General features: G+C 35.6%; 1 protein-coding gene across 1 annotated transcript; it reads left to right on the top strand.

Annotated features, from left to right (window-relative positions):
- Positions 1-5,932: 5,932 nt before the first annotated feature.
- On the top strand, positions 5,933-12,890 carry LOC113232094 (skin secretory protein xP2-like). The gene is made up of 2 exons (XM_026466728.1): positions 5,933-6,057; positions 11,758-12,890. The coding sequence occupies exons 1-2, from the start codon at positions 6,046-6,048 to the stop codon at positions 12,853-12,855; spliced, it is 1,110 nt and encodes a 369-aa protein (XP_026322513.1). The 5' UTR covers positions 5,933-6,045; the 3' UTR covers positions 12,856-12,890.
- Positions 12,891-14,674: the final 1,784 nt, after the last annotated feature.

Raw genomic sequence — 14,674 nt, 5'->3', positions numbered from 1 at the left:
TATGCTAGCCCTACAGAGCTGAGCCTCTCTGATGTCGATGCGTTATACGTATGATATAACTGCTTTATTCGGTGCCATTATAATTTTAATATTATAATAAGTTATTTTTATCAGATATTGTATTATACTTATTATTCGATAGTTCAAGTTTGACGCTTCGCTGTTGATACGTCAGCAGGTTTAGGGGCGAATGACAATACAACTTTTCGTTGTCGAATTGAAAATAGTTTCCAATTCTTAAGTCTTTCCAAGTCTTAAATTTCTATTCTGAGTTGCCTGAAGAAAATTATAGCTAAGTTATAATTACCTTTGTACAGTAAGTTATTCTGTGGAACTTACATTACTGTACTGTGTTGTCAATGTAATTTTTTAATAGTAATTTTTTAATTGCGGCTATTTCGTTCATTTGTCTTTTATTTACAGAAATTTGTAACATTTTAAAATTGTTTAGTGTTGTTTTTTATTTTTTAATGTATACATATAATAACACAAAGAAGATGAGTCTGTACTTTTAACATTTTTAATAATTTACACGCTACTAAACCTTTTTTTTTGATTATTTATTGTACAGGAAAACACAAATCACATTGAGTAAAACGGAAAACACAAACAAAAGGTACTGCTTATTTCTATAAGAAACGTCTTCCCGCAGACCTAAATAAGGACACAATTAGGTACTACAATAACGGGCTTAAGTGCACAACAAAACAAATTAAATTATGTAATAAAATAATAAAAAAAAAAACAATAGCAAAAATATTAAATTACTACAGACTATATAAATACTTAGGTAAATCCATATTTCATATTATAATATCAATAAATGGATGGAACAGAGGATAAATAGTGCTCCTTGACTCTCATTTTAAAGATAGCTAAGGATTTACTGGCATGGACAGTAATGGGAAGTGCGTTCCAAAGTCTGACCGCATGAACAGTAAAGGAGTGAGAATCAAAACCAGAATTGAATGATGGAAAAGATAATTGGGACCTAACGAGAGAGCGAGAAGGCTTATCCTGGGACCTGAGAAAGCTGAAACGCTCTTTCAGGTACCTTGGAGACAAAGGATTACTCGTATATAAAATGTTGTAAAACAGAGAGACGATATCGATTGTGAACTGGCAACTTGTACTATCTCTCAATTTCGACAACTTTACACGAATAAGAAAAAAATTGTTTGCGTCATTTATATAGCATCTGGTTTCTTAAATGAACAGACGTAGTGTATGTGTAATAAAAATATTTAAAAACTACGTATTTTTATTATTAAATCAGATGCTATATAAATGACGCAATAATTTTTTTTCTTCATCATGTAAAGTTGTCAAAATTGAGATAGTACCGATTGCCAGTTCACAGTCGAAATGCAAATTCCTGTAGAGACGAGTGGGAAGCCACTTAAGCTGACTGCGATAGTATGAGTACCGCTGGTAGGTACAAGTCTCCTCTCGGGTGAGGGTTTAGGCCATAGTCCGCCACCCTGGCCCAATGCGGGTTGGGGACTTGACACGTTTTCCGAGGGTTGTGAACCTTTTTCAACGTGCAGGTTTTTTCTTCACCGAAAAGCTCATGGTAAATTCCAAATTAAATGTCGCACATAAATTCCGAGAAACTCAGAGGTGCGAGCCCGGAATCGAACCCACAACCCTCTGCTTGAGAGGCAGTAAGTCAAACCATTAGGCTACCACGGCAAATTTCTTTTGTCTGTTTTTCCGTTTCTCCATGAGTTTGTGCACGCCTATCTCTCCACAATTACTGCACCACATTACATGAGGCTTTCAGTGATGTGAGATAAGTTTGAGTTGATATTTGTTTCATTCAAATCGGTAATAAGAAAGATATAAGAAAAAATATATTTCAGTTTAAAGCGTGTCTCGCAAACTACGTGACGCTTGCTTGAGTTCGATAGGAACAAAGTGCGTGCTCTGACCAAACGGTTGGATATACGAGAAAATAATATACTACATAAATATTACTTATCAGTAAATCTACAATAAAATTAACGACACGATACATATTTAAACCACAATAGTGTTTTATGATAAACTAAAAATTATAATGTTATATTAAGTATCTACCTAGGCATGTATACAGGGTGTAATCGTTAACTGTGTTCAGTCGATTACTCTGTAAATATAAGAAATATAAAAAAATCTTTAAATTGATATCAAAAGTGCGTTACCTAATGAGTAAAACGACATCTTATTAAAAATAAAACTAGAAATATTCAAAATTGTAACGTCAAACGCTGTCATAGATTTAATATGACATACTTCGCCTACTTTAAAAGGTAACAATAGGTTTACAGATAGCAAAATTGAATATAAACAAAGTGCTGTTTATTTTTAATTAAGTACCTAGTGACGGGACGAACAAGTCGTGCGCCTGGTGGTAAGCGACACGCCTACCTATAACAGTTGCAGTACCACAAAGAGCTTTTAATCGTAAAGATCTTAGGGGCACAACCACTGTGCCCTTCACCCTGAGACTTAAGTTGGCAAGTCCTGTGCGCCTGTAATTTCACCAGCACGCTTACCCTTACAAACCGGAACGCAGTAATGCTGATTGACGCGTGTTACTGCTTGACGGCAGAAATTGGTAAGGTGGCAGTACTTCCCTGCACGAATGCTTTCACACGGAGCTCTATTGCAAGTTTTATACCATTTCTGTAGCAAGAAGCCCAACATCATCAACGCTCATTCCTAACAACACTCCCTAACTACCTATCCAAATCACTTACTATCTATTTTCTGTCATGCTCCGCATAATCGGCAGGAACCTGGCCAATGGCTGCGGCTGATTGGTATTGGCCTTTCCACAATCCCGGGCGTAACACTCCCTTAAATTGTGCCCCCTGGTATATCCGGCTTCTCCGGGTCAGATTTACGTTGGTTGGGTGTGGCGGCAATGAACAACGATCATTAAAAAAAATCACTTCGCCGTGAGATTTCAAAAAGATATTTTTTTCCCTTAACAGCTAGTTACCTGGTAGCATAGTTTTGGAGGTAGGAAACATAGATGATATATGTATATCACTGTGCGTATAAAATCCCGGGCACAGATACAAAAGTATAGGTAGAATAAGTATTTCCGACTTGTTTTCATTTGAAATGTATAACGGTAAAATGTGGAATAATTTTGTTTCCTGAACTTAAAATTCAGTATTATTCGGTGATATCAGTTCAGTATCATAAATAAGGTAATCGATATTTGTAGCGATCAGTGAAACGAGATCTAGAACCCCTATGTAAGTGGTCTTTTTTATATCTTATTTAGTTTCGGTTTCATTGTTAAGCAAAATCAGCGTACTTATTCATTTTTCAAATATAAAGAAAAACTTTAAGTGCCAATATTTCGAAATTTCCCAAATTGCGCAAGTGTTAGTTGTGACAAAGAGGAGGGCAAAATTACACTTTTGTTATTATTGTAACACCCTGTATAACATGGCTTTATTTTCATTTCCAATTTACGAAAGAGTTAACTAAAGGGTTAAATAGAATCGATATTAATAACAGTATGGAAGAGAAAACAAACGTATTGTGCCTGTCCATAAAAACAAGGCTATTAAACGGAAACAATCATATAAAAGACTTCAGCGCGCTTGGTTGCCTTTGTATAAATAAGACTATACAGACTGTAACAAAAAAGGTAGTTTTGCTTTGGTTAATGAAATAAGTGTGCCGATCGTTAAATTCGAAATAAAAACTTTATTCGAATGTTGTGTTGCAACGATGATAAACTTGTGTACGACGCCGTACACCCTGTACGTTTATAAAACGCGATCTAATCAATACTGTAAACGCTTCGCGATTACGTCTAGTTTAGATAATAATTAATAAACCTTGTCTTACTTATTCATTCGTTTTATTAATAATTCACTGTTACAATCTCGGCTCCTATAAGATATTTGAATTTTTATAAATCGATTTCCGTTGTTCAGCATTGAACTGTCAAAAATAAGATCAAATTCAAAATTAGAATGCTAAGACCCAATGCCGTGGGTGCACTGTTTTAGGTAAACCGTTGAGTTCATGGTCAGTGCACCGGAACCGGTTGCGTACAATGTGTTGTTAGGTAATTCTATTATCCGATTTATTCGACTAAGCATTTTTTTAAAGTGACAACAAAATCTTACCCAAATATACGTTAATTTAAATTTAATCAAAACATGAAATCATAACATTAATTAATGTTCAAGGTTCAAGGTAATTAAAAACATTTTATTTCCTGTTAATTTCACCATAAAGATCCTTAGATAAAGACAAGTGAGTTCATTAATTTTATTTCAGCACTTAATGCAATCACAATACATTTATCATTATTTGACAGAATGTAATTAATTATAAAAGATCGAACCTGGCCCTTTACTACTTCACGCATCGCTAGAGTTGTATCTAATACGGCTTGTAATAAGTACTTATAAATAAAATATATTAAGGAGTTAGTCATGAGCCCGAAACGTTGGTTTTTTGAAGACACAAATATACGCCATTGATTATAACTTAAAAAAAAACCGCAAAAGTTTTTAGAAATACATCTATTTGCCAAGTTTTTTTTTTTTTATTTATTCGGGTCAACAACAGTTTACAATAACAGGAGTTACAATTTACTTCTAATTTAGAAAAAAACTAATTACAGTCAACCACATTTTAACTTATTTTTAGGAATTGATTAACGGAAAGTGAGTGAAATCCAATAAACCGGATTCATTCCCTTATTTGCCACCTTTAAAGGTGGAATATTTTCTTCAAATTTGGAACCAGTACTGAGGTATCTCCTTTCCAAAAAATAAAGAATCATCGAAATTGGTTCACCAATGTCGAAATAATCGCGTAACATTCAAAAAAAGAAAAAAATACAGACAAATTGAGAACCTCCTTTTTTGAAGTCTATTAAAATTATTACGTACTTACAATTGCGAAAACTTAAGAATGCGGTAAAAAAATTCAGGTTTTAATTATAAGTAATTCATAATCGGTAGATACCGAAAATTATATGTATTGAATAAAAAATAGAGTCATCACGAAGAAATTCTATAAATATTCCGATTTCTTTACACTACCAGATATAGTAATGAATGAATTTCAATAATGAAAGTGGTAATGTAAGGAAAATAACAAAAAACCATTTTAATTTATATATAGGTTATATTTCCGCCTGGGTACACATTACGTGTCCGCGTGCAAGGACTTTGATTCGAATGGAGATTGTAAAAAAAAGATACAATTTCCTGAATAAGGCTGTTGCTCTCTTATCCAATGAAACAATACTTGACAGAGTAAAATGTTTTACCATGTACACGGATATCTATGCGTGATGATTGTTGACCTGACATTGTGACCCGTATTTTTTTCCAATGTGTTAAATTAAGCTGTCTTTTAAACAATTTGAAATAATAATTTACATGTTTAAATTTAATGTCATTATATGTTCAACAAAAACAGACGTGCGTGAAAAAATGTAAACGTAGTCAATACCGACTTATTCAAATGATCTTCCAATGTTATTAGAATAATGACACATAATTTAAAGTAAGACACTGTATTATTACCATTATGACAACATTTACTGAATTTACTATGCGAACTGTTTGTTATTAAGGTCAAGTATATTTGTGGGGTCGTTTGCTATAATAGATCACGTTCACAAGGGCCTGAGGGTATTATTACGAATTAATAGTTTTTTTTTAATAAAGGAATAAGCTATTCCATTATTTAAATAAAAAAAAATATATACAATATGATCATAATACGATAGTTCTAATATCTATAAACATACAAAAGCCGGTTCAACTGATATTTGATAAGAATATTTATCGATAATTTAATTGGAAATTTAAAACTAGTAACGCACGACGCGTCTGTTTCCCGCTCAGCGGCCAACCGAATACGAAGGACTCGCGTACGCGGTGTAAAACAGCATTATTCCTACGCCTAGAGGGGCAAATGGCGAAAGTCAGTCCAAATAACCACCTATAAAAACACACAACACACTTCGCATTGCATCCAGTCGTTATCCCGACAAACCAACGCACGAGAGGCATAATGAAAACATCGGTGAGTGCAGAGAAAAAGTGTTCTAAAAAAAGTGAAGTGACAAGACAGTGCAGTGTAAAGTGATGACTTCAAAAAAGTTGGCGGCAAATCGAAGTGTGTCCCGCGATAAGTGTGACCAGTGATTTGAACAACGTTTGATTTAAGTGTTTTGTATGTAAAAGGGATGGAGACACACTTTTTTGAAGTCAACGCTTTGTACTTGACTGTACTCGGTCGTGATATTTTCCAATTCACTGTGTATATTTATAACTATCGACAATTTTGAAAAAGTAAAATTCCAATTTGAACAAGCTAATTTACAGAAAGGAGAGCTACGTACAATTACGTCAAGCAACACTAAAAAAATAACAAAAAATACCGATTTATTACATAATTTAATAATTATTTTTAATCATTGAATTAATTATAATGTATGAGTGTTAAGTGTTAATTACAATTTGTAAAGATCAATAAATTTATGTTAAATATAGAATAATAAAACATTGAAAATCTGAAAATTACGGCACGTTTCAACAATCTACAGAATATAAACAGTAACATAAAAAAGAAATAAAAATGTAACAGATGTCAAAGAAATAAGCAAGTCATAAATGAATCATATCTGAAACGAGCCCCAAGATCACGTACCTCGATGAAAGCCTATAAATAACCCTAGGTAATAATTACGTCACAATGCTAGAGTCTAGACCGCAGACGAGTTTAAAGGTAGCCTAGCCCTAACTAGGAAATAATTGTGTGACACGATATACAGGAAGCCTAGGTGCCATGTTCACATAAGAGGATTCTCTTACGTAAATTGTAATTAAAATTGTCTTCAGAGAAAAAGGAAATATTTTTTATGAAATAATTATGCACTCTAATATTTAACGCGAAATTTTAATTTATAAAACCTTTTCGGAACAAAAGAAAGACTATCTTTGAAACTGTCAAAGATTTCATTGTTGCCAACTTTACAAACGCTTATTAGAACGGAAAATGTTGAAGGAAATTTAAAAAATAAAATCAAATATATTAGCAGCACTACATTTCCACGGGTGACAACATTACGAAACTAATTTATTAAACTCCTACGTGCACACCGGCTCACCTTACTAGGCGCGATTAGCGAACAAGTCTGGCTAGTCTAGGAATTCTAGTGAGAAAAATACGTAATATTCTGATAAATCCTCGTACAACGATGATTAAAAGCAAAAGAGGTCAAGAAAAGACTGTAAACTTACACGTACGTACGTGATTTAATGGATATCTTGTAAGTTTTTGTACAGAATAAGAAATACCGTACGTATATAAAAAATAAAATATAATTTGATAGTTAACATTTGAAATGTCGTAAGGGAAAATGACCTTAGGACAAAATTTCTCTTAGGACATTTAAAATTTCCACCGTCAAAATAAGGTAATAATTTCATCGATATATCGAATTTTGAAATGTCGTAAGCGACATTTTGTGGTAAGGAACATGTTCCATTACGAGAAAATATTCCTTACATGTCAAATTTCCACAGTCGTCGATATGTTTTAATTCTTCCAATGCCATATATTTATACATTACGATTTGATGACCTCGGTGGCCAACGGTTTATGCTGTGGGCGCTGGATGAATAGGTTCTGACTTCGATTCCCGGTAGAATCAAATTGGGAAATGAACTTTTCTAAGCTGGGTTCTGGTCTGGGTATTCTGGGCACTTGCCTTACGTTGGTCTGGTACAGAGAATTCCCTAGTTTGAGACCAGGCAATTATAAAGAACTTGTACCATGGAAATCGAAAACAACGATGGTATCACAACATCCTACACCCGAGACAATACAGATAAGTAAGTTTTTGCCGGAGATCGAACCCGGGACGTCAGAGATGGCGACACCATGAAAACCGGTGTGCAATCCACTCTTTTTTTATAATACCAAGTGACGGGACGAACAAGTCGTATGCCTGACGGTAAGCGACACGCCTATCCATAACAGTTGCAGTGCCATTCAGAGTTTTAAATCGCTCGCTTTAGATCTTATATGGTTATATACAGGTTTGTAATTTCACCAGCACCCTTACCCGTCTAAACCGGAACGCAGTAATGCTCACATTAGTGCTTGGCGGCAGAAATAGGTAAGGTGTCAAAGACTTCCCTGGACGAACCCTTCCACAAGTTGCTCTACTGTTACTAAAACATAAAACCACCGAGGTCGTGCGATGATATCTTTAGAATTCAAATGATAAAAGATATTGAATTTAAATCAGTATACGACCTACGGGATTAGATTCCATAATAGAGCAATTCATACCAAATGAATTTATTCAAATGTCTCGATTTCCCCAACCGCGTTGCATTTAAGTAAGTAGCCGCGATTGCAAAAGCCCCATGAGACGACATTATCCCACGAGCTCGATCTCTGGCCCGACCTCGTTCCCCGCACGCTGATTAGCATCGTTTTGCTGACAAACAATGTGAATTTACTTCTATTTGCATGGTCTATTCGCTTTTTACGACTCTTCGCTAATAGTAATGGCGCAGCTGAAAAGGCATGTTTTTGGTCACAATGGCACTTATGATTTTCTTCAGAAACGTGCACTTCATGAATACTTCTGACAAGTAATGCTTGAAAACACTCACATTACGAGCAAACACCTTTAGAATGAGCAAAAAGATTCTACTTGCGTAAAAAAAAACTCGATCAGAAAAACACCAAGCAGGTACTCAAATGAAATGGAAAGTAATAATAATACGAAGGTCTGATGTCACTACATACCATTATACTCGATGCTACATACCTCCCCGTTTGCCTTCAGAATGAATAAACACATTTCTCCTATGATTTTATTACCGTTTTAGAGTTTTCACCGCTGATTCGTGATTCAAATTTTCAATTTAGAATACACAATAGGCGTGCGTCATTTTCTGTTCTTATTTAAATGGTTACGCACATTGTTTCACAGGCATGTAAGAACAGTTTTCAACCTTTTAAAGTTTCAAGGGGTACCATGAATTCGTATGTTCACCAAAGTTTAAAAAAAATTGATCCGAAATTAAAATTGACTTGAGACTTTGCTGGTGTTAGAAAACGCCTAGAAAAGAGCAGTTTATAACGGGATTTACATACAAAGTCAAGAAAGATACATTTTTAATAGCAACGTTCTAAGTCAGAAAAGTTACACTTATGAATCAATTGCGTAACTTTTTATGTTTCTAGTTACTTACAATTATCGCATTATCACTTTTGCGGTTAAGCGTGATTTACTGTACATGTGAAATGGATTTTATTTTCAAGTTAAATTATATACTTACTGTGATCATGATCAATTTACATTGTACGATTTTTGAGATTTTGAATAAGTAACTATAGAAGAATAGATAATAAAAAGTCGGTAAAAGGAAAAGGATTTTTTGCCAATTTGAATTGTTCTTTACTACCAAAATGATTTTATTCAACACACAGTTTTGTAATATTCATTAGTATAACACAACAAAACTACTCTCTTTAAAACAAAATAATGCTTTGTTTATTTATCCCGAAATGCTAAAGGTTGTGTTTACATTAATTTCGAAATTCAATTAACAAACACAACCAAATGACATGATCTTGACCACAGACAAAATCCAGTTATAAATTTGATCAAGGTTGCTCATTTTCATTACATAATTTTATGTAAATAGTAGAGAATGAAACATAAGGCCTCTTAAGTAACGTTACGAATGTGTTAAACGGTACGTTCGTTCATCACCAAGTACAATCATAATAGACAAAATATCTTTAAAAGTTTTTGTATGAGAGAAAAAAAGTTTTTTTTTTCTGTAAACAAAAGAATCAGATATCGAAAGCGCAGAACCAAACGAAAGTAAAATGATGTTTGTTTATAGGACTATTGGATTAAAAACTTTGTATTGTTTCGAGTAATCATCGTTTGAGGAAAGATCTTTTGAAACATGTTCAACTAATCCTAATGAAACTAAATATCATATAGTCACGAGAACTTTGTCACATTACAGTGAAATGACAAAATATCTATGTCAGTTGAGAATTGCAAAGTTACGTTTTGACATGACCCTTCGAAGTGGGTCATATTGACAAGAGATTTTATTTTACTCGCATTACATTACATGAATGAGTCTGCATCATATTATTGAATCAGAAGTTGCGCGATTTGTAACCTGTTGTAATAAAATGCGAACTTAAACACACATATTTGCATATTTTGATCTTCTAAATTATGTAACATTCATAAAGGTTACAATTTCGAAAAGATTAATAGATTTTCCTGATACAGGTCATAAAATGTGTAATTTCAAAACATAAGTTGACAATAATGGCGTTTTTAATACAAGTGCAATGAGGACGTGCAAAATGATGATGGAAATTTCGTAAATGCTTCGCATAAGTACGAAAACTAGGCCTCTATAAATCCTACGATGTATTGCCAATAATTTTCATAATCTGACGACACCAGTTTCCCCATGAGGTTTCTTACACAAACTATCGCAATCGATTTGATAAACTGTTTTTGAATGACCGCCTGCAGGCTCACGGACTTATGGTATTGCTGTAATGAACACAAATAGGTCAGCAGTAATTTGTGTTGTGTCTTTTATGCGATTGCCGCGTTTAGATCTGGAGTTGATGTCTACAATTTATTGTTCTGCCTCGACATAATTGCATAGGAAATTTGTCACAATGTTGCAAACGTATTAGTATTTTTGTTCAAATTATACTCGGAAAAAACTACAATTTTTATTTAATAATATTGGAATATATGTATTTTCTAAATTTTAATCTATAACAAAGATACGAGGGACCGAAAACTTCCCTAACATGCCAGGGTATTGTCGTACACAGATTAATAAAAGTTAATGAGCTGTGAAATTATCAAGTGCGTCATAAAATTAATTAAGCGTAACAATTGGGTACGTCGGCTTTTCTTATTTAACACATCTTAGGCAATTGACATCTTTGTTAATAACTTTATTACCTGATATTATTTGATACGCTCCGATTATTAATGACTTAATTAAAAAGTGACTCATTGACACATGTTATCGATAGATGCACGAGTTGTTACGAAAGACTTTAATGTCTTAATGAATAAAACATACTTGTGAAAGAAATAAGTTTGTAAAGACTTTCGTTTAAGATTTGTAAACAAAAATACTGCCCTTCGTCTACCACTTGTGTTGTTGTAACGCATTTGCATTTCGGTAACTTTCGAGATATTGGCACCTAAAGTTTAATTGTCACTTAGAAAAATGTAAATTACGCTGATTTCGCTGAACAATAAAACTGAAACTAAATAAAATATTAAAAAATCGATTAGAGGGGGTTGAAGAGCTCGTTTCATCGATCCCAGATATTTTAATAACTCAATTTCGCTAAAAATCTCGATTATGATAAGGAGGGCAGAATAATTCACGACATTTTAAGAGCATTACTCGTAATTGGGCGTGAAATCAATTCGACTGTATTTGTATTGTCGCACTACATGTGCGGATGGAACGCGTCGACACGCGTTTTTACCGTCAATATGTGCAACTATGCTAGCTTCAGGAAGTCCGTTCCGTACTACGATAGTTCCTGATTTTTTGACGCGCTAACACACTTCAGTTAACTTGTTATCTAAGACGATTTAGTATTACCGTTTAATTGCATTGCTAATTAATGCTTAGATATCATTTTGTTTGTGCATCGATAGTCAAAGTTGCAATTTCTCTATTTCAGATCTGCTTAGTTTTCCTGCTGGTAGCAGCAGCAGCTGCCAGCGAGAAGAAGACTACAGAGAAGAAGGCTGAGCCTCTGGACAAGAAGTTGGACAAGCGTGGTCTCCTAAACCTCGGTTATGGGTACGGCATCAGCGGTCTTGATGTTGGCTACCTCGGCAGCGGACATGGAATCGGTGGTGCTTACAACGTGATTGACGATGGCGCCTACTCCCACGGCGGATACGCCCATAGTATCCCTCTTGGCGAGCATACTGACGTAGTCAAGACCATCACTCTTGTTAAGGGAGTTCCCGTCGCCTACCCCGTCGAGAAGCATGTGCCATACCCTGTCGAAAGGCCTGTGCCTTACCCCGTCAAAGTCCCCGTGCCACAACCCTACGAGGTTATCAAACACGTGCCTGTTCACGTGAAGGAGTACGTTAAGGTCCCAGTTCATGTTCCCGCACCATACCCTGTTGAGAAGAAGGTGCCTTACCCGGTGCATGTTCCAGTCGACAGGCCCTACCCCGTTAAGGTTCTCGTTCCTCAGCCCTACCCAGTAGAGAAGCACATCCCCTACCCCGTGAAGGTGCCAGTGCCTCAGCCTTACCCCGTGGAGAAACATGTGCCATATCCCGTTGAAGTTAAAGTACCCGTTCCTCAACCTTACCCTGTTGTGAAGCACGTCGGTGTACCCGTCAAGGTGCCCGTTGATAGGCCTTACCCCGTACATGTGCCTGCACCTTACCCTGTTGAGAAGCAAGTGCCAGTCGCCGTTCCCGTTGAGAAGCCCGTGCCTGTGCCTGTGCATGTGCCCGTCGACCGTCCCGTGCCTGTGCACGTTGAGAGGCCCTACCCTGTGCCCGTGAAGGTGCCCTACCCAGAGCCCTACCCCGTGTACAAGCACGTCCCCTATCCCGTGGAGAAACCCGTTGCTGTACCCGTCAAGGTTCCCGTCGACAGGCCTTACCCCGTACATGTAGAGAGGCCCTACCCAGTCGCTGTGGAGAAGCCCTACCCCGTGCCTGTGAAAGTGCCAGTCCTTGTCAACGAGCACTCCTACGGTCACGATTCTCTTAGCCACCTCAGCTTCGGAGGCTCCTATTATGGCCACTAGAATGTATAGTATAGTTACTTAGTGTTCATCCGCCACTCACTAACTTTATTTATAATCTCGCCAAGTTTAAAATGGCCGGGACGCCAGCAACGAAATTTCATATTTTTTTGTATATTTATACTTCTCATGTCATGTATGTGTATGGGCGTACGTGTATAGTGATTTAAAAGGTTACCATTTTAGGTTTAAGATTGATTGTAAAAATATGAATGATAAGACAAAAAATAAAAAGAATAAATAAGAGTTCCGTTGTTTTATTTACGATTGTAGGAAATGTGTGCAAAGGTCAAGAAACGCGTAAATTCAGACACAGAAGTGTGACTAAATAAGACACAATGGTTGACCTTCATGGTTTGTTATTACCGCAGTCACTTGTTTCATAAAAATAAAATACCTATTTTTGATCTGCACGAGTGCAATTCGACGGTATTTGTGTCTGACCACAAAATTAATGGAATTAATAAAAAAAAAGTGAAGGGACCAACAGCAAAATGTCATAAATTTACTTCAAATAATAAAAACTGAAGCCAATTGTCATTTTATATATAATAAATGGTAATTTACTTGATCAATTATTTATCCTAATATCAGAGAACTATTGCGTTCAAATCCTGTTATTAGATTACGAATAAAAGATCGATATTGACTTTAATAGTTGAAAATTGTAATAAATTGCATGTTTATTACAGCAGTCACGGGATCTATTAAAAGTATCCGGTGAAGGGCTTAATGCAACAAAGTATCTTGTTTGCGTCGCCATAATTCCTTAAAACTGTTTTAGTAATAATACACATGTACAATACTGTTGAACATTCTAAGTAATAACAATGCTATTTATAGTTTTCAGTTTAAGGAATTAAGGTAGCACAAAAAGCGATGGAACGCTCTATGGTGGTATTTCCCTAGTTGATAGCGTCCTTAACGTCGCAATTTCTAATAAAAACGAAGGTCCGTGACGTGGGTAATCACATCACGGGTATCCTTAATTAGGTGAAGCGATATTTCATGCCTTTAACTCTATATAAAGTACAAATCCGAACTTGGGTGGAGTATTGCAGTAACCGGTGGCTCAGCAATTCGAGGATCTTGATTCGGTTGAACGCAGAGCCAGGAGACATAATATTACGATAAGCGCATCTTTTACCATCGGACATCCAGACGCACGGCCGTATATCATCCTTACTTGGGAATATCGACCATCGTCTTTTACTATGGTCACTTATTATGGGACTTGTCAACTTACGCCTCAGGGTGACGGGCGCAGTGACAGTGCTTCTCAGATGTTTAAAATTTAAAGCTGGCGCACGACTTGTTCGTCCTGTCACTTGATATCATAAAAACAACAATACAAAATTGTGCTTAATTAAGGAAAGTGTTATTTCCGTAAAAGATATAATTGTTAATGGTAATATAGAAAATAAGTTAAGTAGGTATGGGTTACATGAAAAAATGAAATTAGTGACTTTGAAGCACGATGTTTGAGAAGTCGTAAATAAATCACAGTACAGTGAAGAAAAATATTTTTGTCTGAAATTAATCAAGAATGTATGTGCAATGCAAGTTATCACTTAACGTGGTTGCGCGGTGTAAATTACCATCAGTTTGAGCTTTTTACGTAACGAGTGGTTACGGTTAGGTCGTGGCAATAATTATGATGCCCTTGTTACGACCATCTTATACTTTTTCGAATTATTTAATCAATTAAATTAGAATTATTCATTATTTCTCTCTCTTTAATGGAAAAGTCTTCGAGCAGTGCGTGTTACCAGCGATGATTTACGGCTCTGAGACGTGGTCACTTTCTATGAGCCTCATAAAA

Source organism: Hyposmocoma kahamanoa, unplaced genomic scaffold (assembly GCF_003589595.1).
Source record: "Hyposmocoma kahamanoa isolate Upper Pololo Valley unplaced genomic scaffold, ASM358959v1 66, whole genome shotgun sequence".
Taxonomy (NCBI): Eukaryota; Metazoa; Arthropoda; class Insecta; order Lepidoptera; family Cosmopterigidae; genus Hyposmocoma; species Hyposmocoma kahamanoa.
This window is presented reverse-complemented; position numbering and strand designations above follow the sequence as displayed.